This window comes from Rissa tridactyla, chromosome 5 (genome assembly GCF_028500815.1).
Source record: "Rissa tridactyla isolate bRisTri1 chromosome 5, bRisTri1.patW.cur.20221130, whole genome shotgun sequence".
NCBI lineage: Eukaryota > Metazoa > Chordata > Aves > Charadriiformes > Laridae > Rissa > Rissa tridactyla.
In genome coordinates, this window is record NC_071470.1 from 59383046 (window position 1) to 59410099 (window position 27054).

Sequence of the window (27054 nt, forward strand, 5' to 3'; positions counted from 1 at the left end):
CCTGGGCACTGATGTCTCCTCTGTGCAGACAGGGAACTGAGTTGGAGAGAGTTGAAAGGCCAAATCCATAAAGCCACTTCAGCACCTGAGAAAAGGTCCCCAGAGATAAGAAAAAAAAAATTCAAGTGTGCCTGCGGATAATCAGGGAAGGACCCTCCTAATTCCTTTGTCACACTCAGGTTTTATTCACCCTCATAACAATACTTGGGTTTCTTTATGTTTGTTCTCTCTTAACTCCCATGCAGACATTTAGTTTTTTATGGAAAGCAGAGCTTTAACAGGTGATAACCTTGTTTGGTGGATGGCTTAGCGTGTAATAGGATGCTCGTAACTGAAAGACTCTCTGCTTTATATACCCAGTGATAAGCTTGCAGTCATCCTGATATCAGGAAGTACCTTGTGTCATATGATGATGCCAAAGGGCCAAAGCCTGAAGTACTGGCTAAGGTTTCCATCTGAGCTGAACTCAAAGGAAGCTTAGCTGAAAAGACTGGCAGCAGTGAGCGAGTAGATGAAACTGCTGTTTTATGACAGCAGTTTTAGGGTCTTTTTAGGGTCAGATGTGACTCAAGTCGTTCTGGGGAGCAGAAGTGTGCATGTGTGTATTTGGGAGAGAGAGAGAGGTGAAATACAAATGACTGCAGAGCCAAGAGCTAGCTGCAAAGTTGGCTGAAACTGTACACAAGGTGTGTTTGTCACACCTTCCATGTGGGTGTTAAGGTAAAGCTCAGAAGCGTGTGGCTTGCTCAATCAGGGCCTTGTGGTCCTTGGGGTCAGGAGGTTAATTCAGTCGGAGCAGATCCCCAAAGGCAGCAGGCTTTTGAAACGCGCCTAAAGACTATTTGGTCTGGGAGACCAAACTGTGAGGACTAATTTAGAAGTGAAAACTGAATGTGCCCCAAGAAAAGGGAGCGTGCTGAAGTTCAAGGGAGTCTAATATGGCTCTCTTTTTTACAACAGGTTGAAAAGTATCTACAAATATCAGGTAGCTTCATTTGCTGTATGGGTGCTGTTCTCCCCCATCCCCTATAAAACACGTATTTTCCCCTCTCAGCTCCTGAAATAAAAGAAAATTGAAGATAAATTGGACACATCACAGAGAGAGAAATTATGGTAGCTGCAGCAGCCAACTCTTTCCAAGAACTTTTCCAAGTCTTGCAGCACCCAGACCAAACTGAGTTTGTAATAAGTTTCAGAAGATATTTGGTAATGTTTTCAGATACAGATCACAAAATTTAAATCCTAAGTCCTTATTTAAACTCAACCATTCCTAGGCGCTCTGTATGTGCTCCCTAAAGTACTTGCTTAGTACCATATATGAGGTGAAGAGAATAGAACTTTTATTGACAGTTTTTCTTGTTCTTCTCTGAAGGCGGTTTTATTTAGAAGTGCATCTGTAGTACCAAAGCCAGAAGAAATGAAGCATTTTAAATTAAGCTTTTTAGAGACTTATTATTAATAATACTCTCCCCGTTCTCTTTTTATGCAAAATAATGTTGTAAAATTGAAAAAAAAAATATCTTTTGTCTATGTAAAAAAGATTAAGGAGCATTTTGAGAAAAAAATCCTAAAATAAATTTAGGGTATTTGACAACTTCTGCTTCAGAAGCTTTATTTTAACGGAATTGTTCTCGCAAATAGGAAGCATTGTCCTTGGACTAGCATTGTACAATAAGAGTGCCCTCTATGGGTGACTGGGGCTAGAAATAAAGCAGAAAGCACCTTTCCACGGTAATTCAGCCAACTGGGAAACACAGCAATGTAACAGGGGCCAAGATGTCAGTGTGGCGACTTGTTTGTTTAGCTCTGGAATTCGAGGTTGATAGCACACTCAGGTGTGGCCTTAAAGATATAGGCAAAATGCTATACGCTAAGAGAGGAAATAACTCACAGAGAGGACTTGCATCTCACTTGTGATGCTTTTTTTCAGATTTTCCTATTGAAATCAAAAGAAGAAAAAGACCACTGGCATAGGCATAGTACTGCATTGATTTAAAAACTGAGATGCTTTCTTGCTTTAACTTTGTTTCCAGTTTCTCCTGTTTCCACAGGTCACAGTAGCACAGGGAACTAAAAAAATATTGAGGAAAATAGGAAGTATTTTTAAATGCAGCGTGAGTTGATGCAGCGTAGTGCATGAAGTTGTAGCTTAGTGTTTTTCCTCACCTGTAAGATCTTAAACTATCAGTGTGCTCTACCTAAATACTATGAATTTCCTGGAGGAAACAATTACTTATCAACAATGTGCCTAATATCCAACTTTTTCTCTAGCTTAAATTCAACAATCCTTCAACTTCATTGATTCTTTGACTTATTAATACAATGTAATTTTCTTAAGTAATAGGCATACAAGCTGATTTTTCTTTTTCGTGTTTTTCTTGGTTCATCAAGGTCTAATAAGTATATACAAAGCCAGAAAAATAATAAGACGACAGCCTGCCCCCCCCCCAATATAAATAAGTTTAATTCAGATCTAGTGTGTGGCAAGAAAAGCTATAAAATGTGCACAAGGAAAATGGATGTGAACCTGAACTGGAAAAAGGAATTCAAAATGAAATAAAGGGCAGTTATCAATAGTGTGTGTGATTAAGGGTAGAATCTTATCTTAATTATAGACCCACAATCCAGAATTACTGCATTGTTTACAGGTAATTAAATCAATGAAGTGATTCAAGATGTGAACTGGTGTCACTGAGATCAAAATCTGGCCAGTCAAGAGAGTGGTTGTTTAGAACATGGTGTTATTAAAAGGGAGAATCCAAATTCAGTACTGAACTTGCACGGTTGATGGTATTTGGGCACTTGTAACCTGAATACATCACTATTGATCTTCCTTAGATTTAATAAAACTATTGTTTCCTTAAGAGCTAATTACTCCTGTATTTCAGCTACTTACCTCTAAGTATTGTTTAAAAAAAACAGAAGGTGTGGAGTCATTTTCCTGGGAAAAGCATACTTTTGGGGAAAAAAACCCCAAACACACAAAAAAACCCTTCTCTGGATATTGGCCCAAGTGGTTTCCTCTACAAACTTGATTTTTCTCTCCAAAAGTTGGAAAATCTCCTTCCTAAGCAGACAAAATTTCAATGGCAGTGTGAAAGTTTTAGGAAGCTAATTATGGACAATTGAAAGCAGGGAGCAGGAATGGGAATACTTAGGTGACCTTAATTCCAGCTGTCACTATTACATGGCTATAATGAAACTCTCATGCCATTAGATGCCTTTGAAATTGGTTGCACTAGGCATAAGCATGGTACTTTAAATCCTGACGTTATCCCATGCTTTAGTCCTCTTAATTTCTTTTATCCGAAAGACCAATCTTTTTAGGAACTACTGTACAAGGTCAGTTATTTCTCTTTTGAAGCTGACGCCTCCAAGAACCATCCAGATGAGCTCCATGTTTTAGTGCAAAGTCAGACAGTGCTTATTTACCTCCCAGCTTTAGCAGTCGAGTTAGTTTAAGCTCTGTGAAGAGTTTGTGATACCATTTGCAGTGGTGTGGGATCACACTGCTCTTGCCCGCCATGACACATGCTGTCTTTGTGTATATGTGGTTTCTGATGGGAAAGTTTCTGATCTTCTGGTTTACTGGAGGCCAGTGGATCATTACACTCACTCTCCTTCAGGTCCATTTTCTTTGCCTTGAGCAAGCACTGTGGCTGTAAGGCTGTCTCTGCTGCAAGTAATTGGTATCTCTGATTCTAAGGGGAGTGTGATGTCCACATCCTGGTTTGGGACTGTGCCAGGTTCAATTTTTGCTGTCCCTGTCTGTCTTTCTCCTCCCGCTCTCTCTCCCTCTAATCTCTGGTAGGGTTCCCAACTTACCCCTCAGCTGAAACCTGGGCAGGAGATATGCCAGGTTCTCATGGGAGCTGCTACTGAATTTGCATTTTGGTCAGCTCTGGAGGTCTCAGTAGGTTGAGATGTAAATTGGATGCAAATTGGCCAGCAAATCAGGTGCTAGATACAGAGTTAACACAACTGATTAGTATTAATTCATATTGTATGATTGCCACAAAAATGGAGAGAGTCACTGAACCAGGTGGTATGTTCCAATTAATATTTATGATCAAAAAGCTTTAAAAAATCACTAATAATAGGCTTTACATCCTAAAGAGTTAGTGAGGCAAGAGGAAGAATATAGTATGAGGATAGCTGTTGAAGGACTAACCTGGCAGCAGGCAAAAGAGCAATAGTATTGAGCAACAAGAGGATTTGTGCTCCCAAACCTACTGAATGCTTTTGAACATCCCACGCAAGCAATTCAGTGTGTTCAGCAAATATTCCAGAGGAAAGTTCTGTCAAACTAGATTTAAGATAAGCTTTTTGATAAATCCTGTTACCCTGCATGCAGTGGCAGGACAATGTGTGGTGGGGGAAAGCAAGGACTGACACAGCGAACTTTGCCGAGCCTCTTCCAGACCCAGCTAGACATCTGGGCAAGCCCAGCTCATGTCAGCCCCATCCTACACTGGAGCAATGGGATCCCTGTCGTGTGTGACCTACTTCCAGAGCGTGCGGGTTTTTTTTGGGTCCCGGGGAGGCAGGGCACATGGGGTGACTCTGAAATCATGAAGACTTTAGTAGGTTGCTCACAGGCCTCAGAGGGTTGGCTATGGTGTGACATGAGAAAAAGAAGATAATGAAGAGATCCGAAGTTATTCAGGATAGCATAGGAAAACAAGTGTTGTTCATCATCGTGTAAAGCAACTTCTTGCTGCAAGGAAAAAGGAAGAATTTCCTTTGTGGCTGGGTTTGTACAGGTGAGAATATTTTGCCCTCCTATTGCATCTTTGGTACTAGCCACTATTAGTTACTGTATTGACATAGATGGACCAGTGTTCAGGAGTGAAGTCCAGTTTGTCTTGGAAAAGTATACTGCATGAAGAGAGGTTTTGTAAAAAGGATAGAGGATATGAAATTAGATTGAGGAAATACCAGATGGCATTAAGCTAAACTAGCCAGCAAACATTGACTTAAAGAAAATCTTGTTTCAACAAATGCTAAAATAAAGGCTGTCAGGAAAATGCTGCTCACTTGAAAGGAGCAGGACTTGGCACTTGGTTAAGAATGCTTATAAACCTTGCCTGCAGCAGCAGCTGTCACCATTGAGCAGTTGCTAGACAAAGGCCAGGAAACAGTGAGCCCACTGTTGAATGAGAGAGGAGCCATGGTGACGGAGGATGCAGAGAAGGTGGAAATACTGAAAGCCTTCTTTGCTTTGGTCTTTACTGCTCGGAACCAGCCCTCAGGAGTCCCAGGCTTTGGAGAAAGTAATGGGGAAAGAAGACGACTTCCCCTGGGTTGAGGATGATCAAGTGAGGGATCAGTTAGGCCAATTAGATATTCACAAGTCCATGGGCCCCAATGGGATGCACCCGAGAGTGCTGAGGGAGCTGGTGGAAGTCATTGCTGGGCCGCTCTCCATCATCTTTGAAAGGTCCTGGAGAACAGGCGAGGTGCCTGAGGACTAGAGGAAAGCCAATGTCACTCCAGTCTTCAAAAAGGGCAAGGAGGAGGAGCCAGGGAACTACAGACCGGTCAGCCTCACCTCCATCCCTGGAAAGATGATGGAACAGCTCGTTCTGGGCATCATCTCAAGGCATGTGAAGGAAAAGAAAGCTATCAGAAGTACTCAACATGGATTCACCAAGGGGAAATCATGTCTGACTAATCTGATAGCCTTCTATGATGGCATGACTGGATGGATAGAGGAGGGGAGGGCGGTAGATGTGGTCTACCTTGACTTGAGCAAGGCGTTCAACATGGTCTCCCACAGCATCCTCACAGGGAAGCTTAGGAAGAGTGGGTTAGATGAATGGACAGTGGGGTGGATAGATAACTGGTTGAAAGACAGAGCTCAGAGGGTCGTGATTAGGGGCACAGAGTCTAGCTGGAGGTCAGTGACAAGTGGTGTTCCCCAGGGGTCAGTATTGGGTCCAGTCCTCTTCAATATATTCATCAATGACCTGGATGAAGGGATAGAGTGCACCCTCAGCAAGTTTGCTGATGACACAAAGCTGAGGGGGGTGACTGACACACTGGAAGCCTGTGCCGCCATACAGAGAGAGCTGGACAGGTTGGAGATTTGGGCAGAGAGGAACCGTATGAAATTCAACAAGGGCAAGTGTAGGGTGCTGCCCCTGGGGAGGAATAACGCCATGCACCAGTACAGGTTGGGGGCTGACCTGCTGGAGAGCAGCTCTGTGGAAAGAGACCTGGGAGTCCTGGTGGACAATGGGATGACCATGAGCCAGCAATGTGCCCTCATGGCCAAGAAGGCCAATGGCATCCTGGGGTGCATCAAGAAGAGTGTGTCCAGCAGGTCGAGGGAGGTCATCCTCCCCCTTTACTCTGCCCTGGTGAGGCCGCACCTGGAGTACTGTGTCCAGTTCTGGGCTCCCCAGTTCAAGAAGGACAGGGAACTGCTGGAGAGGACACAGCAAAGGGTACGATGATGATTAGGGGACTGGAACACCTCTCTTATGAAGAAAGGCTGAGGGATTTGGGCCTCTTCAGTCTGGAAAAAAGACAGCTGAGGGGGGACCTTATCAACACTTATAAATACCTAAAAGGTGGGTGTCAGGAGGATGGGGCCAGGCTCTTTGCAGTGGTGCCCAGCAACAGGACAAGGGGTAATGGGCACAAACTTGAACATGGGAAGTTCCACCTAAACATGAGGAGGAACTTCTTTACTTTGAGGGTGGCAGAGCACTGGAACAGGCTGCCCAGAGAGGTGGTGGAGTCTCCATCTCTGGAGACATTCAAAACCCGCCTGGACACGTTCCTGTGCAACCTGCTCTGGGTGACCCTGCTCTGGCAGGAGGGTTGGACTAGATGATCTCCAGAGGTCCCTTCCAACCCTATGGTTCTAGGATTCTATGAAAACAAGTGAGATGCACTTAATCAGTGGTGAATTTAAGGGATCTGGTCATGACAGCGTCAATTTTGAGCAGCTGTAATCAAAGCAAAATGCTTAAAATGTGTGTAGGTGTTTGTCCCAGGCAGTCTCACCTAGTTACTGGACAAAGTTCTAGTTGCTTTTGCCTAAGAAAGCTAAACATGACGGGAATCCAAAAATACAATCACATAAGCTGTGCAGGCTGTAGCAAAAATACACAAGAGAATGGGTGACAGAGGTAAGGATCCCTGTATCTGCTGCAGAAATGCAGGTGGAAAGTGTAGCAAAACCACTTTTAATCTCTGAGGTGAGACATTACAGATAGCTTGAAAACACAGTTGCCAGGAGGAGAGAAAGGATTGAGGAATGTCATATTGACTTAATTCTGCCTCGTGAGGGATTGTGAATTCTTGCCCTCTTTAGTCCCAAGCTTAAAGTCAGCCTTCTTTTGCTTTACTTTTTAGCAATGTAGAAACTTGAGGTGTACCCCAGCTCAGCTCAAGGCTGTCTTTTGTTTGCAAAGCACTCTGCAAAGAAGTCCCTGTCCCAGAGATCTCAGAAGTTCTCAAAGGCAGTGCAGCCAAAGACAACACATGGCATTGTGTGCCACAAAGCTGGCAGTGCTGCTTAACTATATGCTTCTGCTTGCACAATCATCAGTGAAGTAGTTAACACTGCGACAGAAATGATAGGGAAATGTTATCATTAAAAAAAACCCCAAACCCAAAAAGCTTTTTGTCTGAGGGCAAATACTTCCAATAACCAAGGGGCGGGGGGGCACAGCCTGCAGAGTTATAGGAAACGAAACACTTTATTCTTGATTTCTAACTGTATGCCTCATAAAATGCAGGGGTAGCAGCTGGCGATCTGCTAACTGACAGGATAAAGTGCATTCTGCATATATACAGTAGCTTGTCAGATGATATATTTTTTCCATAGAATTTTGTCTGTTCCAAATACCTAAGTAATTCCAGATAACTGCCAGTAACAGCAAGATAAAATATCAGATTAGTGCCTGATCATTAAAAACCTTTATTTTTTTCCTTACTAATGTATGTTTAAAATCACATTAAAATAAAATAAAATGGGCAGATTTCATTTGAAATTATTCTGCTTCAGTATCGCTGTGTAATGGCATGAGGCTTCATCTTATGATAGCCAAGGCTGGAAAGAGGGGCTTCGTGTTCTTTGGGAGGAATCACCCCAGATTTCATGCTTGTATGCTTGTTTCTGTATCTCACAGATTTCAACACACAAGAAGTTTGAGAAACATTACTTTTTTTTCTTTCCTTTGGAAGACAGAAAATCTGGAGACTTGGCTAAATCAGACAGCCTTTATGGGCTAGAAACTACAAAAAAGGCAACTTGCGTGATTATGTGAAGCATTTCTATATAGTTTTTCCTGTAACGCATGTGATGTTTACAGGATACGTTCAATTTATTGGTCTTGCTGATAGAAGGAACTGCATAACTCACTAGTCACTCTGGTGTTTCTCAATACTTCAGTGATCCTGAGCCATTCCTGGCAGAATTTCATGCCATGTTATATCACACTGCGGTGTCTCAGACTGATCACGCAATCCTGAGACAACATTCAGCCTAAAGCAGGATGTGGTTAAGCAGGCACCAGCAAAGATGTGTCATTTAGGGATTGATTTCTTATGAGTCCTAGATTTCCGATTTCTGATGAGAATTGCTTGACAAGTCCCCTTGCATGTGGCATATCACAAGGGTGTTTAAGGGGTATAATTTCAGATCACTGGTAGTGTTGCTATAGATTTCCATAGGACCAAGGATAAGTGCTGTATCAGAAAGTACCCTTACAAGAGAGGCTCAGTGCAGTGCAGAGCACAGCATGCTATATCCTTTCTGTAGGCCACCTTTAGGAGGCTACGCTTTGGGAAACTGCAGCAGTGTGTTTCAAGGATGTTTATAAATATCCCTCATTATGCCTGGGAGCGGACGGGACAGCACTATAGTGGCACACTGATGTGGTCATAGGATATTTAGTAAAATGAGTTAACTTTTCATGATGTGCCTTAGGCCAAATGGGAAATGGTTAGGAAAAGTCTGTGGCGAATGTTATCTAGAGGCTGGGCTGGATTACGTTTCTTGGCTCTGTAATCTGTGAGTTTGTAACTGAATGCTATTTTCTGAATGGTCCTTCCAGCAATATGTCCATTTTCCTCCTTTTTTTTCTTGTTATCTTATGTTTTTCTTTTTTCAACAGATCGACAAGACATTTAACAATTCCATTTTAAGGAAAAAATACATCCGTTCACGCTTAATCAGAGTGAGGTATGTGAGATTATAATAAATGCACACAGCTGAGAAAAAATGAAATGTACACCAAGCCCATCTAGACAGCCATTTGATCTAATTCAGTAAAGTGTATTTTGTGTAAATACATAATCCCCAATTGAGCATAATCTTACTCTGAGCCATGCCCTCCTTTGGATCTTGATGCAGAAGATAAAGCTTCAAGTCAGTCCAAATTCCATACAAGTTTGTATTCAGATCTTGAGCAAGCTTTAGCTAATAAAGCAGATATAACTCAAACTATCTAAAAATGAAGAGCATTTTCAAAACTATTTCCTTCACTATAATGCAGATGTCATTTTACTTCTAGTATTGCTACTGTGCTGGGCTTGTCAAGTAGAAATCAAGCATGGCTGTGCTGGTTCAGAAGGTCCCACTTGTCACTGTTGTGTCTCTAAGAACAGGCATAAGTAGGTGCCTAAGGAACAGTTGCAGCACAACAGACGTATGATAACTGCTTCTTGGTAAGCTCCCTACCTCCAGCTATTTACCACTTGGTATTTCCTGAAGTGGTTGTGGTTTGTTTAGCAGCCCCTGAGGAGTTATTTTCCAAAGACTTGTCCAGTCTCCCCTGGACTCTTGAAATTCCTGCACCTCAATCCTTTAGTAAGGAGTTACTTGTGAAGAGCCACCTTCTTTGGATCACTCAGTGGCCCCTAGTTCTTGTGCTGGAAGAGGTGATGAAAAGTTGATCTCTATCCCTTCTCACCATGCAATTAGCGGTATCGGACACTCCCATCATATCCCTTTTCTCTCCTGTACCACATGAACTCTACTCTTTTTTTCAGTTGAAAGTCTCAGCCTGCTCAGCCATTTTTTGCAGGAACTGTTCCTTGTCACCTGGTCACCCTACTCTGTATCTCTTTCAGGTCTACTGACCCTGCTTTTAGAGATGAAAAGGTCAGACCTGTGGTTGGGATTATCATTGAACAATGGGGTTTTTTTCTCTTTTATTCTCTGTCTATTTGGCAATAATACCTAATGTTTGTTTTGATTTTTTTGACCGCTGTTGAGTGCTGAAAATGACCTTTTTACAGAACTGTCTATTGTAATACTTAGGTCTTGTTCCTGAGTGACAGTGCCCATTGCTTTGCAAGTAAATCTTGAATGTCTTAAAAATCACACGCTAAAGCTGCAAGACTAATGAGAGCAGCCTCAAGATCTTATTCTTCTGAATGTATTTCTTCTTGTTCTACAGTTTGTGAAATCCTGCCTCCTGCTCTACCTTAGCTTAACCTCTAAGGGTTAGGCAAATCACAAAAGTCATTATTTGGATGTAGCTTTAGGAATATTTTTCGATACTGACTAGAGTGTTACAAGTGTAGACAAGGTCACTTGAGGATCTGAGAGGCCAATCTGTAGGAAGAAGTAATATTTTTCATTAGTTCTTGTTCCCAAGGATAAACTGAGGTGTTTGCTGTGCTGGATGCAAGACCCGTATGCGCCAAAGCTTGTTTGCTTTTTCGAATGTACAACCTTTGTGCCTCTTTAAGTGCTCAGACTGCAAGCTCTTTTAAGCAAGGTCATTGTTGTGAATTTGCTTGGAAAGTACTGTGCATATTTTTGGTCCAGTATAAACAATGCATTAGTAATAATGCCCACTGCTCACTGAGAAAGACAAAACAAATCTTGGCTATGTGTCTTTGGCTCCGGACCTTTGCTATATAGTGAGTGATTCAAGGCGGGCTGTACTTACCCGAGGGTTTCGAGAGGTGTGGTGTGCTTGCAAGAGTTGATACAGTAATTCCAGTGTGGCACAGCACAGGAAGAGGAGTGGGGGGAGAGGTGAGGGAACACCTGAGAAATGCACAGCAACACCCACAGTTGGATCAGATAATATCTGGAAAATAAACGGAGTGGCAATCACGCTGAAGTTGGCACAAAGGGAAAAAACAGCCTGTTGGAAAGTTCATGAATAGCTACTCAGTCTCAATTATGAGATCCTTGAGGCACGGAACATGTGTTTCTGCTCAGCTACGAAACGCTCAGCTACGAAACACTCAGTGTGCCTCGGTGCGCTCATAACACATGGCCTTTTATTTGCCCTTCACTGGCAACATGTCTGTTTCATTTTGGTGCACATTCCTTTCAAAGATCATAGCCTGATTGCATGATTTCTGTATAAGCTACTTGCCTTCTATTTTTAATTTTCTTATTTTTCCTCTATATAATTACAGATTTCCAAGATAGTGAGATATAACTAGAAGATCTCTTTTCCTTTCCTATCTGAGTGATGCTTAAGACAGAGCAAACTGCTGTTAGCTTGCCCCCTGTATGAAGTAACTGTGATTCCACCTGTTGTGGATTGTGTCATTGCTTCTTGGCTCAGGTAGGAGGGGGCACAGGAGAGAAGGTTCTCAGTGCACACTCTTATCTTCCCTGTGTAATGACCAAGGATAAGCCATCTGCAAGCACAGAGCAAGATTTACTATGCCAGATTAGACACATTCGTGTTTATAGTCTACAATTCCATCTCTTGCAGTATCTGATGCTTTAAGGAAAAATGAATACTACTACCAAGTGAATTCAGTCTGTTAGAAGATTTTTCTTCCTTTTCTTTCCTCTGATCTTACATCAAAACTGTGGAATTGTGTGTCCCCGTGTGGGTGCCGCTTGTACTTTTCAGTGAGATGTTAAAGACCCCTTTTGTGGTCCATCTCCGGGACTGTGATAAGTAGATTGCAGATATGCTGCTGAGTTTCATTCATTGTTGCATAACGTGAGGTTATTAGCCACATTCTCACAAGAGGTTGCAGTGATGGAATTGGGTTGTGTGGCCTCTCCCCTTTGCTCCAAGTACCTTTTTCACGAGGATTAGAAATTTTTATTCTGTGTATGTGTAGGGCCCTGGAAAGGTCTGTCTAGATACCATTAACCATCTACCCGATGTTTCTGAAGTGCTGTGTATCCAGCTTTTCATTGCAATCAAATCAGTTCATTCCCTCCTGCTCTTGTGTCCCAAGCATGTAGTCAGTGACTGCTTTTTAGACTCCATTATAACATTGGTCTGGCCATTTGTTCACAGAAAGCATCACGCCTTCTTCTAGCCTAAGATGCGTTTGAACATTCAGCATTTGCTTGGATGTCTTTTGGCAATTCCTTCTCTCAAAAATGCACAAAATTTTCAAAAATGTATCTAATCCTTTATGTTACATTGCCATTGCTAGAGGAGCGAAGAAAAAAACTACGAAATGCAGAAATGAGCTGAAGGTAACCGGATTGTGTTTCCTTGGTTTGTAGCCCAGATGCTGATGGTGTGATGGCAGAGGCTTTGCTCACATTCTGGTTCTCCTCCACGGATTCTAGAGAAACATTGCGAGAAAGAGTTGAAAGGATCTTACGGAGGGGCCTGAAAAAATACACAGGGCCCCTGCGAATAAATGTCAGATCTTCTACCATATCAAGTAAGTATATTACATCTCTCTTAAACATAGTTCTTGCCCTTTTCTGATTGATGAGACTTGATTTTTCCCTTCTGATGATGGCTGTTACTGAGTCTGAATGACAGTCTTTCCTGCTTATTAAGTTAGAACAAAATCAGTGGATATATATAAACCCCACCTAAGTCTTTTAAATATGTCTTAAATGTGGATAAACAGGAGCAGTTGCTTTATGGCCTCACAGTACAGCCTTAGCCTCCCTCCAAACTGCAGTACCAGCCTTATGCTACTATCAGAGTAAAAAGTAGGAGCCTTACCACAGTGCTTCTGTACACAGCAACACAAACGTGCTCCCCAGGTCTTTGCTTCTCTCAGGAGCCTGAAAATGCAGAAACTATGCTTGGATGACAGTGGGGAAACAGCCACTGCACTGAAAAAAATATATTTGGTGGGAGGATCAAAATCTTTGCAAATTCCCCAGGGGAAAGGGAAAGAAAAGGAAAATGTTCTTATCTGTATGACTTCTCAGCTGGGGATCTAGCCACTTCTTTGCAAAGCAGGCCTGCATTTGCAGGATATGAAAATTAACAGCACTATCTTTTTGATTTAGTGAATTACCAAACAGACACTGAAAGGCAGGTTTCCCTCCTCTTCTACATTTCTGATCTGTTAGAGAATTTTTGTTCAGGCTTAGAATCTGACTTGGCTTCAGTTATATATAGTCAGCATTTTTTCTGGGTGTCAGACGTTTCAAGAATGAGTTGCTGGTTGAAAGGAAGGGACAGATACTAGCTCCATTTGTTTTTGCAGACCTTCTGCTTACTCCTAGCACAAGGGTGACCGTACAGCACATGGGTGGGTACTTGCTGCTTGCTTTTCCACACGAGGCTACTTAAACCAGCGGAGATCTGCATAGGCCAGACGGCTGTGTTGAAAGAACAAGAAGCCAGATTCCATGCTGGATGGATCCAGCCTTCCTCACACTCAGAAAAGACCAGGAGCAACATCATATTCTGCCTCTTGGTGCTTGAACTGGGCACATTGCATTGTGGCAATGCAGTGAAACTCAAATGATCTGTCACACACCCATCATTTCTTGATGGGACTACCAGTCTTCCCTATTGGAATGGCTCAAGATAACAGCTGACATTCTTTGGGCAGAGAATCACCATTTCTTTGCGGTGTTGTTTATAGGCCAGTAGTTCCTGTTCAGCAAAGTACACATGTAGTTTCTCCCAGATAGGAAAAAAAAGTGTGTGGGCATCAACTAGAGATGGGCTTGGGGTTTTTTGTTTTGTTTTTTTTTTGTTTTTTAAAGTCAGTCAGGTCATGATTTAGTGAATTTTGAGCTTCAGTTTAATTTGGTGCCTTACATAAAGGATAAAATTGGAAGGAGTGCAAAAATGCTTGTTAGAAAAGGACTGTGATCTTCTCATCGAGTTATCTGATTAGCTGCTTTTATTCAGTCTGGTAAATGTGGGAAGTGACTCAAAATTCTGTTTTAGTTGACTTTGAACTGCACCAGGGCTGTTACAATAATGCAGTAGTTGCTAGTTAAAAAAATTAGCTAATATAATTGAATCACAGTGTTTTCATTAAATATGTTGTCTCAGTAAAAGATGGCATCTCTGCGTTGCTTTGATAAAGTTGTATGATAAACTTCGTGTTGCTTTTCTTGGCTCTCCCAGCCTAACCATAAAACACTGACTACGTAGGTCTACTACTCATTACAGGACTAGCATTGTGCAACCATTACACGTGACATAAAGGAACATAAACAATGCCTTGCCATTTCTAGGAGACAACAATAAAAGATTCCATTTGGATCTTTCTTTGCTAATAGGATTTTGGCAGTGCTATGAGGCTTAGGAAACCTCCTGTTGTGCTGCTGTTTAAGAAAACCAAGTTGACTCCTGTCAAGAGTATAGAACCGAGCACTCCTGTGCTTTTAGAGGAGAAGCAGGTCTCAATTTATAAAGCTCGTTTTCTTCCTCACACCTAGGAGAAGTGACAATTTTCAACAGATCCTGGAAGTCCAGGATCTAGGATCTAGGTTTTGCATTTCCCATTTCTCTCTCCCCTCCTGAAATATCCTGTCCAACATTAGTATTTAAACCAAGTAAAGCTAAGAAGCACTAGATTTTTTCCGTGCTCTGCAGCACCTTTCAAAATTTTGCTTCATTGCAGCTTTGATGGTTTTGCCAACCGTGATCCTTGTTTATGTTGAGGCAATCTCAGAACATTTTCATAATAGTTTGTAAAAAATCATTAACCTGTTCATTGTAATCACTTTATCAGAAGATTCTAATATGGGGGCCAAAATATAGTTTAGTTTAGCATAGCTAACTATTTGAACAAATCCAGGTCAAGCACTTACATTGCATGCGAGGAGGGTCTGATAAGGAGAACCTACTTAAGTCTTCCTCCCAGGATCTAATCATCTGTTGTTCACACCATGTCTCAGCTTGCATTTCACTCAAAAGTATTTGCTTTGGGGATCAGCTCCAACAGACTCCTGCAAACTGAAGGCAACACTTGGGATCTTCAGCTGCAGTTCAGGGCAGCAGCACAACACTAAGTAGTCTGCCAGCCCAGTGGTAGAACTTGCTTTGCCTTTTCATTCCCAAGGACTGGGAATAAAGATGGGATAAAATCTAAACTGACAAAGTTTTATTAGTTCAGTTTTTTTTCAGAGAGAGAGAGAAGCTTGATCATACAGATGTGAAAAAATAACACATATGCAAAACTGAAAACAGTATTGTCTCTGTTTTGTAACATCAATAAACAGTAGATGTTCTTTATACAGAGCTGCAAAAAATGCCTTGGTATCAGAGTATCTTCAAATGTGTTATTACTGAAGTTCCTTCTTTCTTATTTAGCTAGACTTCATAGTCCCTTGGTCAAGGACAGCGGTATTTCCAGACATCCGCTGTAGCTTTGATAAAAAATGGGAGGCAATAGAGATCTCTGCACTTGTGTGCAAATCCCACTGGAAACCCAAATATTTTACAGTGGAGAATCAAGCCAACTAAGCCCTGCCTGAACAGCAGTGCAAGGGCCAGCAAAATCAGATATCGAAGTCGGTGACTTGGAAACACCGACATTAGGACTTGCGCTTCCACTAGCTCTGAAAGAAAAAGGTGTTGCAGTTTGTCCTCTGTATAGTTGTGGCACCAAAGAGATCTCCTACAAAGCTGTTTGTTTTTTTTTTCCCCAGGGTTTCTTGGTTAGAAATAGAATCACCTCACAGCTTAGATCCCTATTAAGCAAAGTGTAGAGTAGCTTGCCAGACTATTTGCTTTTGTCAGGTAGGTTGGAAGTCTCCCAAAAAGTATTTTTGGGAATGTACTTCTGACGTCAGAAAGAAACTAGTTGCAAGATCACTGGCACTGTTCAAAATGAGTAGGAAGTATTCCCGCCTGTTGCACAGCCAAGGGTTTTGGTCATGAACAATGAGTCATGAATTGGTTTTGATCAACAAGTCAACTGTTATTGTTTCTATTTATCTGGCATCTGAGGCTTGCTAAAGCTCCTTACAAATACAAAGTACAGAACCTAGGAGACAGATTCTCACTTCTTTATCAAGTCTTCTTTGGGAGACATGCAGATGAATGTCTGACCTTCGTTACTGAGGAATGTTTAATCTCAAACGAAGTATGTAGCAGTATGGGGTTTTGTACTTTACTAGCCACAACAGCAGCTTGGGGGAGTGGAACAGGACATGCACCTGTACATTGGGAAACACAGTGGAGATCTGAGATTCCCCTCCTTGGATGCCATTAGTTTGGCACAAGGTGGTGCATTTCAATGTTTGCAACAGTCTAGAGAGGCTGGCTGAAATGGAAGAGACTGAAATGTATTTTAAAATGAATATTTTGCAAGGAAATACTTGTGATGAAGGAATTAAGCAGAAAATCATCCTGGCCTGACTTCTTAGATGACCCAGATAAGTTGATTTAATTAATTTCCTCACCCAATTCTTGTTTTTCCCTTTCTCTGCGTTGCCTGCAGAGGTTGCAAGTGATTTGGGCTGTCCTCACTGTAGTGAGACCTTAATTGCAGCTGGGGTGTGAGCGTAGGCCAGGAAAAAAAAGAATGCTAAAAAATGCATTGGCCTGGATACACGCTACAGAACTGGTACATAGTTCCTCATGTAGATCCCTCCTCGGGCTGCAGGATGCCCACATGGAGTTGTTATAAGTATGCTGTGAGGTGTGGACCTCTGTCTGTCCTCATGGACAAAATTAAGATGTGGTTAATGGTGGGGTGGGGGGAGGGGGGGAGAAGTCATGGATGTGAGGACAGGTCCACTGGACAGAAGTAGGGAGGGAAGGACTGGGTGACAGGGACAATTAGAGGTACAAAGCCTTTGTCTTGTCTCTACCAGGTTACTCTCCCCTGTTGGAGGAATGAGAATTGCATCACCTGTATCTAAGCCATGTTTTGCTACTTCTACAAGGGTGCATAACTCTAGGGAGGTAATTCCTGTTGAGAGAGCGGTGAGAATATCGTAAGGTTAGTGTGAAGACGTTTCAGGTTATGCGCACTATGTCACCATACAAGAGCGTGACCTTCCTGCTCAGCCCAAAGCTCATGTTTTGCCATCTTCCAGGAAATTCCTGCATTTCCTTTTGGGTACAGTTTTTGAAACGTGACTGAATCTGCTGCTCACTGCTCTCATTCCCATTTCACCCCAGTATCTCAGGCCTTTACGGTCTTTAACGTAATTAAAGAGTATTAAAGTAGAGCTATTATCTTCACCTCTGCCTGCACTGCAGGACAAATGCACTCTGTGACATTCCTCTCAGCTGCCCAGTTTGGTAATCTACTGAAACGTGCCAGAGACTCTTTTTTTGCCTGCCTGCCCTGTTGTTACTCTAAAAAACACTGAACTAGGTGAGATCCCTGATACTGATGCAGCTGAAAATTTTGTGATTCTCTCTCTTTTCGAGGAAGCTGTTATTAAAATGTGACAAAGGACAGTGGGGAAAATGCTTCTTCTGCTCCCTGGTACAATTCACAAAGCTGTGCTTCAAATGCATGTCCAAGAATGTGTTGCTAGTACCGCAGCATGTACTTTTTCTTAATATTTTTAATGTTTACAGTCCTCTCCTCCCTTCATACCCCATTTAAGATAATCTCTACTTATCCTTCTCTGTGTGAAAAAACAACTTACACAAGCAAGATGTGGGAACTTGATATAATAGAGGATGAAACATGAAGTTTGCCTTTGAAGCTAACAGTTATATTATGATATATAGAAAATCACGGCTGTAAACCGTTAAAGAAAATCAAGTTTCTTTTGGGAATCAACATCTGTGAAAAAAATAAGTAATTGGGTAAAGCTGTATCAGGTTTTTAAAACAAATTTCTAATCTTTAGTTTTGCAGCCATCTCTGGTCCTTTCCACGCTGAAAATGCATGATATCCCCTAGTAATGCATTTGCTTGCCTTGCTTGAACTACTTCAACATAATGTCTGATCCATTGTGTCACTGAGAGTTCTGCCTGTTATGTTCCTTCTAATATAAGCACTGGTCTCTGTGGCTGAACTGAAATGAGGCAGTGGACACAAGATTAATTCCTCTGATGCAGTGACACTGATATTATTTAGAGACGTGCAAAGCCAGCACATTTTTCTGTAGGAATCTCTGAATCCCTCAGAGGTCATTCAGTCTGCAGTTAACTATGAAACTGCAAACGTTTAGATGGTTGCCAAATAGATCCGGGGGCTTTGGGCACTGAACTCCCTTAGAAATCCTGGCCTTAACTGGCTATTGCATATAAACAATTGTCAAAGTAAAGATGCTTTCTTGCGCTTGCTTACTCCCCTTTTCTTTCCATGTTTGCTCAAGCAAATATCTTGAGGAGTAAAAAGAGGTTACTTACTAGTAAGTTAGTAGTATGAAATAGTAACTGCAAGTCACAATTCTCATTAGTTGGAAATTAAGACCAATACTTCAAGTCTGTTTTAAAGTTATTCCGTTTACTAAATAGGCAAAATAACTGTATTAACAAAATTGCTTGTCCAGTTGAGGAACAGAGCCCTCTTCTGAAAGATGGAATCCCTAAGCTGTGTTTCAATAGATTGCTGTTTTTTTAATTTAAACATTAGTTTTCTCTTTTAAGTTAGGCAGGCTTTAATTAAATGGCAAGTTCCATTTTACAGGTAGGCAATGCATCTTCAAGTTGAACTTGTTCTTGTTTACAGTGGAAGCCTGAACGCTGTTTTCCTAAATGTGGCACAAACAACTATTTTTGCAGCTGTATGTGGTTGGGACAAGATATGACACTTTAATTGTTACTAATTGATGCTTTTTCTTGGTAGTGCAACTAGGGCAACTAGTAAATGAGCAGGGCAGCGAAATTGTCTCTCGTGCCTTACAAGTGATTGCTTCAAGGCAAGGGCTTGCAACATGTTGGCTGGCACAATGCAAACAGCTATGCTGTTGACCAGGCCAAAAATGTCAAGCTAGTAATAAATGATGGCAAGCCCCTAACGAGGTAAGCCAGTATGCAGCCTGATTTTCAGCAGTATCGTGTAACCCAAAGTGCTCCCTGCTTTTGATGGCATCAACTGTGGGCTCGACTTACCTGAAAATAGTGTCAGTCATTTCAAGTTTCCAAACACATACGTGTGCTCTGGGTTTGGGATCTTGGTTTTGAGTCTTGGGTATTGTGCCCTTAATTTTACCTGTCCTGATCTGCACGATGGGTTCCTGGGTCTGCTGCCAGACAGACCTGTTTTCACCTCTTAAAAACTCCCGGTCGAGGTTTTCTCCATTTGCTGTGGTGTTTTCTTTAGGACTTGCGTTCCAGCTCCCAGTGTGGGATACATGGTGAGGGCGCTCTTATCTGGCAGATCTCTAAAGCAAAGCAGTGCCCCTCCCCTGGTGAATACAGCATAAAAATTATTGACAGGTGTCGCTGGCCTTTCTCCTTCGGCGGTGGGTGGGAGAGTACATTGGCTACATAGCTGTGATATATTATAAAATATGCTAAAATTCAGAGCTGTACAGACATGCTGTTTAAGACCTGCAGCTTGTGTGTGGAAGACCTCTTTCTCCAATTACACACAAGCCGTCCAACTGGAAGCAATGGGTAAAATTTTGCCCATGTGAGGCTTGTACTTTTTTCTACGTGCCTCGTAAAAAGGCAAACAGAGATACAGACAGGTGCCTTGCAGAACAGCCGTGTGACTCACAGCAAAACTTGGTGCAGTGACAACATGCCAATTGAATTGCTTCCGGCACTGCGCTTGAACAAGCTGGTTGCTCCTTTTGTCTTCTCGATGAGCTTTGCAACATAATGTAAATGTTAATAATTGACTGCAGGCTTTATAATTAGGCATTATGAGGTAAATGTCTCTCCACCCAGAGAAGAGCTAAAAAAACATTATTATCAATATTGCACTTGAAGGCAAAAGGTGCTCTTTCATTGTTGATTACATTTGTTGGTTTCTTACCAGTTTCCAGCTATAAAATGCTAGCGTGACCCAAATGATGAACTAGTTCTGAAGGTTGTATGAATTTCTAGGAAAACATTGGATACTTATCGTAGTTGAAATAAACAGGTAGGGCCAGATTTTTCAAAGCACTTCTTGCCAGTATACATAGGTGAAGTAGACAAATCCTTAGCACAGCTCAGCACCCACTTTTTTCCCCTTCCTTTGTAACTGACCAAACAGTAATGTTTACATCACTGCTGAATTCCTCTGCTGGCCTAGCTTGTACTGTCTGGTATTATTACGTTTTGATGTAAGGGATTTTGGCAACAACCAACCATATAATCCATGGAAATTCACAGGATTAAAGCTTACATTCCTGAAATGCAGAATTAGCTGTACATTCCACCCCTTGCCTCTGTGAATCACATATTTAAGAATTATCTTAAAATCCACATTCATCACACAATCTTCACAAACTTCACTCACATCAACAAAAAAGAATTCCCCACAACAAAATCAAAACAACATCATCACAACACTGAACAAAAGTGTTTTTTTCCTGCTTCTTAAATATGTTATCACAGAGGTGCTACCATGATCCCTGATGGGCTCAGCCTTGGCCAGTGGCAAGTCCATCTTGGAGCCAACTGACATTGGCTCTGCCAGACATGGGGGAAGCTTCTCACAGAAGCCACCCCTTGTAGCCCTCCCACTCCCCCAAACCTGGCCACACAAACCCAATGCAGGGTTTTCCTCCTTTCACAGGAACTGAGAAAGTACAAGTGAGCATTTTTACTGGAAGGGGACCTTGCAAGTTGTCGTTGCCCACCAGTAAAACTTACTTGTCTTTATTATGTGAACAGTTCCTGTTTATAGTGAATAAGATTGTGTTGATATATAAATGTCTAATAACAACTCATCTCCCATTCTTATAAAATAAAGCAGCGGCCGCATGCACATACGGCAGCCCTAGCACTGCCTTTGCTCTGTAACATTCCCTGCAGTCAATTGTACATGCGCTGGAGTTCTGTTTGTTTCCTTTTTCTATCATATTCTGCCTAATGTCATATTAAGAAATGAATGAGTACAGGTCTAGTAATGGGGGATTCCAAACATCAGTTCACCCTGCATACCAGGAGTGTCAAGCCCACACGCGAAACAGAAGTGATACAAGCACAATAGGTGACAAGTATGAGCCAGAGCTCTTTGCATTCAAAAGAGACTCCTCCTGGCTTGGTGTGGTTTTGGATCAAAATTAGGGTATTATTCTGTGTAGCTGCAAAGAGAAAAGAGGAATGAAGTGAGTGGATAAGGGCAGGGATCTGCTGAGATAGGGTGTCCAGCTGCAAAATGTGAAGTTGTGAATGTTATACAAGAGGCGCTGTATAATTTAAAAATTGTATTAAAAGTGTGATTTATTTTTATTTTTTACATTTGCTTTTACTGCTGGCAACTAAAATGGTAGCTCTTGTAAAAATAGCATTCTAGAAGAATGGGACTAGACTTATACCTTGAGCCAATGCTTGTTACTGTCAGCATGAGCATACTGTACTGTCCATAAATGTACAACATGTATATTAAAGGAGGGAATATATTGCTAGGACCTTCTGTGCCTTGTAATAAATTGCTATTAACTATCTCTTTTAGTATTAATAGTGTACCAGACACCCTGTTGTTCAATAAGACAGGAGAAAAGAGAGTGAGCCCCTGCTATTGTAAGCGGGCATTGCTGCAGTGAAGTCAGTGCCTTCTGATCTCGAAGAGGGCACAGTGTGAGTGCCAGATCTCCCCTGGCCCTCACGCTGGTGTAAAATGCGGCCAGTTGGTTTTTTACAAAAAAAGGAACTTCAACACTTTCCACTGTAAAAATCTCTCCCCAACAAATTTGTGGATCTTGAGTAATACGGACTTGTTTTGTTTGTACTCCCCTCCAGAAACATCTGGGTCCAGCAGGACGGGGAAGACCCTGTGCCTGGTCCTCTGAGGACACTGGCTGGCTGGAGAACAGCAAGCAGCACTGTGGAGAGGAGTGCAATAGCCAGCGCAAGAACGTGACCACATACGAGCTACACTCGTTTCTTTAGCAGCTCCCCTCAGCCTTATCTCCTGTGGTGCCCTGTGCCCAAATAGCTGTCACGTGGGATGACCATGCCAATGAGAAACCGTGTCTGTGCTGTCCTGGCCTTACCCTTACTGTTTCTTTGTTTCAGATATGGAGATGAAAAGAGCAGAAGCCCTCTTCAATGACAGTAAGTGAGGGCTTTTTAAGCCTGGGAAATCTCCGGTTGTTTTAATTAGCGTTAATAGTCTCTGAGCACTTTTCCTGGCCCTTAAAAGCCTTTTCTCATCCTCCTGACTAATGAATGTGACCTTGTACTTCACACAGAAGAGCTGTGCATTTAGAAATTCTGCTCAGATACGAGGAAGCCTCTTTTATTAGTGTCTTCTGGGATACTTAGGAAGACTGGCTTGAAAATAGTGGAGATGGGTGAAAATACCTTCTAGTCTACACCCACTGCTGGGTTCCTTGGTCATTTCTTTTTGCAGTGAGATGTTCCTTCTTTTAAAAATATATCAGCCATTTGGTGAGAAAAGAACAAACAATGAGAAAAGAGCAAGTGCTGAGGGCTCTACAGAAATCTCCAGCGTTGGTCAGAGAGGAGGCGCGCAGGTCCTGCTGCGTAAGGGTCTATGGTGCATGCTTTTGCCTCCAGCAGTGCTGGTGTGGGAGCTGGAGGGTGCATCTTAAATGCCAACCCTGCCATCTAGGAAGCAGAGGACTGACTTAGCCAGTGAGGGCTGAGCACTGTAATGTTCAGGACACTTGTTTATTTACTAGCCCAATCCAGTTGCTGTTGGGAGCTTTTACACTGTGTTTGCTTAATAGTGTATTTGGACACGCAGAGGCTAAGCCATGTTTCTACCTGAAAGCTGAGCCATTTCAGGCTCCTAGGTGTTCACAGTAAAATTCAGTGAGCGACGAAGACTTCCAATAAATATAGGAACTTAATTGCTTGGGCTGGTAGACTGCTTTACTGTCAAGCACAGCAGCTAGCTGAAAGGTGTACTATAACGTGCTACAGGCAGGAGAGTCCTTATCACAGATTTGAATGCATTTTATATTTGAGCAGATTATAGTTAGAAGCAATCTGTTATTATAAATAGATTAAAACATGTACTTAAATAGAATACTTCGTCAAGTATAATCCTGCCCGCATAGGGCTGACAACCTGTCCTCTGTCTCCTTGATGGAAAGTATTAGAACTGCACCTTGGAGCAGCGACTGCAGAGTCTGCTTCATATGTGCTTGTCTTGGATGCTGTAGCATAACAATTCATCTCCACCTTGCTACCTTTATTTTCCTATACACACATTAAGTGATGAGTTTTACAGCTGAATGCGTACCAGCTGTTGTTCAATTGGTGCTTTAAGGATGGCAGCCTAGCAGAGACCTCCAACACAGCCCGCGAGTGAGAAGTGCCCAAAAAGCCAGTAATACTGGGCACATGCAGAAGAGTTTGGAATAATGGCTTTCTGTGTGCTCTCAGAAATTGGGAGTATGTAATTTTCTTTAGTGTTCATTGGAAGGAAGGAAGGATCACAAGGAAATGTATAGAAGTTACATCAGCCTGTGATTATAATGAAAATATTCTGGATTTTGGAATGGCTAGTAGCACAAAATAGTTCCTTATAGAAATATAAGGCAATATGACTGGTTTTCTTAAGGTACTGCTTTAGGGGTTAAGTTGAGGTAGTTTGTTTTAGAGATGTTTTTAAGCTTCCAGAGAAGGAAGTCAGCTTGTTTGGAGATTTAATAGCCATAAAAAGCCATCTTTGCTTACAAATTTGTTTTCTTTTAACTCTGGGAAGTTTAGCTCATTCCTTAGCAGCAGGCTGTCAAGTAATTGAATATTAAATAACATCACTTTTTGGGTCAGCTTTAGGTGCTGGTGTTCTGGAGCACTGAGGGAACTGTGAGATTTCCTGTGTTTTGAACACTGACTGCTCAAGTGGTTGATAGGATTGTGCAGTTTTACGAACAGTAATTGAGGATTGCCAATAGCTTTCAGGAGCGAAACATGCTAGTGCTGACAGTCTTACCAATTCTGGTATGTTCTCCAGTTTTCCTTTCACACGGAAAGTTTTGGACAAGTAGGTTGAGGTTTCACTGGTGTCCTTCATTGTGGTTTTAAACCTCAGAACAGGGCAGACTCTACACTGAGCACATGAGCTTCTCAATATTTTTGATTTCGTTTGGGTTGGTTTTTTTTTGTTTTTGTTTTTAAATTTATGAACAGCTTTCAATCTACTGCATTATTGCTGCTACTTTTGACTATAAGGTACTGTTAACATAACCTTGTGCAGATCCTAGCAGGAAGGGGCAGAGGTTACACTCTGCGTGGCTCCAGTGTTTCGCTTCTGAGGACTTCAAGGGCCCTGGAGCTGGCAGCTCTTCAGTGACGTATTACCGATTTCTGCTTTGTCCCCCTCTGGGTCACTGTCTGGAGGAGACAGGCAGTGCAATGGTTTGGATTGTGTTGTCACTATGCAAATAATTCTTAGCTCTGTCTCTTTCTCAATGGATTGGGATAGTCCTGTCTGTCAACTTTCCTATTGTCTAGCTGAAATCGGGGCCTGGATGAAAACTAGTGAGTCTTGGTCCAGGTAAGATGGATTTGATGGTGTTTGGATGGGAGAAGACAGCTGAAGCAGCTCTGTTCATTGAGGAAGTTTCTAAAGCTTCTGGGGAGCTTCAGCCGCTCCTGAATATCCTGAGTTTAGTGTCTGAAACCATGGGTATTTTCATTTCTCTCTGGGTTTGGAGGATAATACTTTTCGTCATGGATGCACACTGTGATGGAGGTATCCATGCCTTTGTCATTTCCAGCTTGGATTCGTGTGATGCTCTTTGCCTGAAGTGTCTCTCCAGGTCCACTTGCAGACTGCCATTTGTGCAAGGCGCAGTTGCCTGTTTCCAGGTGACACCTTGCTGATGTAATCTGCGTGCATGCGTGGTAAAAGTCCATGGCTTGGATCATTCCCACCTTAGACTTTGCCTTGTTCATGTTTTATCCTAATGACAAATTATCTGTGACATTAAAGTTGGCAATCCCTGTATTTGGGAATTGTCCTGGCTGTGTGGTGAAGGGTTTTGATTCTTGATTTGGGCTGCTCACATAGCTAAGCCTGAATGGTTGACCATCATAGCTTTCCATAATAGTCAGTTGTTAATTCAGGCTTCTAACAGAATGGGTCGTGCGTGAGGATTTCTGATCTGGGGGGCCGGTGGAATGTATGTTTCTTGTTGACGTTAATACTGTTAGACAGCCGAGGTGGTGTGTAATTTTACATGTGTTTTCTGCAGCCATTGGCAAGCATATTTACTAAACAGGAGCGTAACTAATACACTCTTTCTCCTTTTTGACAGTCTGTGGGTTACGTCAGAATAGATCAGTCAAGTCAATGGCAAAATCATCGTCGTTGCGAATAGTTGGCGGATTGTCTTCTGCAGAGACGGGGGACTGGCCGTGGCAAGCCAGTTTGCAGTACAATAATATCCATCGCTGCGGTGCAACACTTATCAGCAATACATGGCTTGTATCTGCAGCTCACTGCTTCAGAGAGTAAGTTCCCATGTATCAAGTTGTGTGGCTTTCCAGATTTGCACCGAACCCCTGACTCTTTCCAGAGGAACAATTTTCTACTTCAGAGGAGAAAAGTCTGGGTTAAGCAGACCCATCACTTGAATATTTCAATGAGAAATTAAAGGCTGACTCTTTGGAGCAGAACTGGCAATTGTACGAGAGGAAATCAATAGTCATTTGGCATATTGAGCTAAGAAGCGCAGAAAAGGTAATGTGACTGAAATTGGAGTGTATTTTTTTCCTGTTGCACAAAACATTTCTAAAGATGCTCCTTCATGTTACAAGTAGGTTGCTGCCACTGCAGGCTGCTACCAGAAATTATAATCCCACATTCCCACCCCTCCATTCAGCCATCCACTCCCAGCGCTCTTCTGTTTCAAGCATGGCAGTTGTGAATCTGCAGGGCACGTAAAATGGAACTGCTGATTGAACAGATTATTAACATGCAAAAAGAATAAAGGAAATGAAGAGTTTTCTAGCAGAAGAGCTTTTTGATTTGATTATACCCTGCGGCAACACAAAGGCCAGCTCAGGGACAAGGAGCAACAGAGGAGTATGAGACCATCGTCAAGGAGGGAATGCAGGATTGCCCTCTTCTAGCAGCAGCCCACAGTTACACGGGGGACAGTATTACAGAAAATGATGGATGCCTTAGGAATCTAGTAGGGAGCTGGCTTGAAGGAGCTTTACAATAAAGGTGCTCACCAAGTTTAAAGTCCCAAACACTTACATTTACAGCTAAATACTTACAGCACTCTTACCTTTTTTCAGCTTGAGTCACCCCCAGAAGTGGACTGCGACTTTTGGAGCTGTTTTGAAGCCACCAAGCTTGAAAAGATCAGTCAAGACTATTATTATTCATGAAAAGTACCTCTACCCAGAACATGATTATGACATTGCACTGGTGCAGCTCTCTAAAGGAGTTGAGTTTACGAGTAGCATACACCGTGTTTGTCTGCCTGAGCCATCTGAGACTTTTCCGTACAATATTTATGCTGTCATCACAGGCTGGGGAGCACTTACCAATGACGGTGAGTCCCGAGTCTACCAGGCGACCTGTATATTACATAAACAGCTACGACTGAATTGATCCCACTTCTGTAGCCATATATTGTGTGGCAGCAAGCCTAATTCTTTGTCTATAAGCAATAGGTTTGTTTAATCATGAGCAGCAGTTTCTTGTTCTAAAATGAGTCTGAACAAAGACAGAGCTACAATCCACTGAAGCAGAAAACAGGAAGAAGGCTGTTCTCCTTTTCCAACCTTTCCATTTCATATTGTAAATCCTCAAGACAGGTAGTCCAGCTGTGCATGTGTTTATATAGCACCTAAAAAATTATTCTTCAAGTCCTAGCCAGAAACT

At 42.2% G+C, this 27054-nt stretch overlaps 1 protein-coding gene across 1 annotated transcript in view; it reads left to right on the top strand.

Annotated features, from left to right (window-relative positions):
- LOC128910224 (transmembrane protease serine 11E-like) overlaps positions 1-27054 on the top strand; it is a 43683-nt gene that overhangs the window by 14358 nt on the left and 2271 nt on the right. Inside the window, exons 4-8 of the mRNA XM_054203182.1 lie at positions 9132-9199; positions 12461-12624; positions 22257-22295; positions 25475-25670; positions 26463-26722. Coding sequence (XP_054059157.1) covers positions 9132-9199; positions 12461-12624; positions 22257-22295; positions 25475-25670; positions 26463-26722 — 727 coding nt within the window. The remainder of the gene's footprint in view (positions 1-9131; positions 9200-12460; positions 12625-22256; positions 22296-25474; positions 25671-26462; positions 26723-27054) is intronic.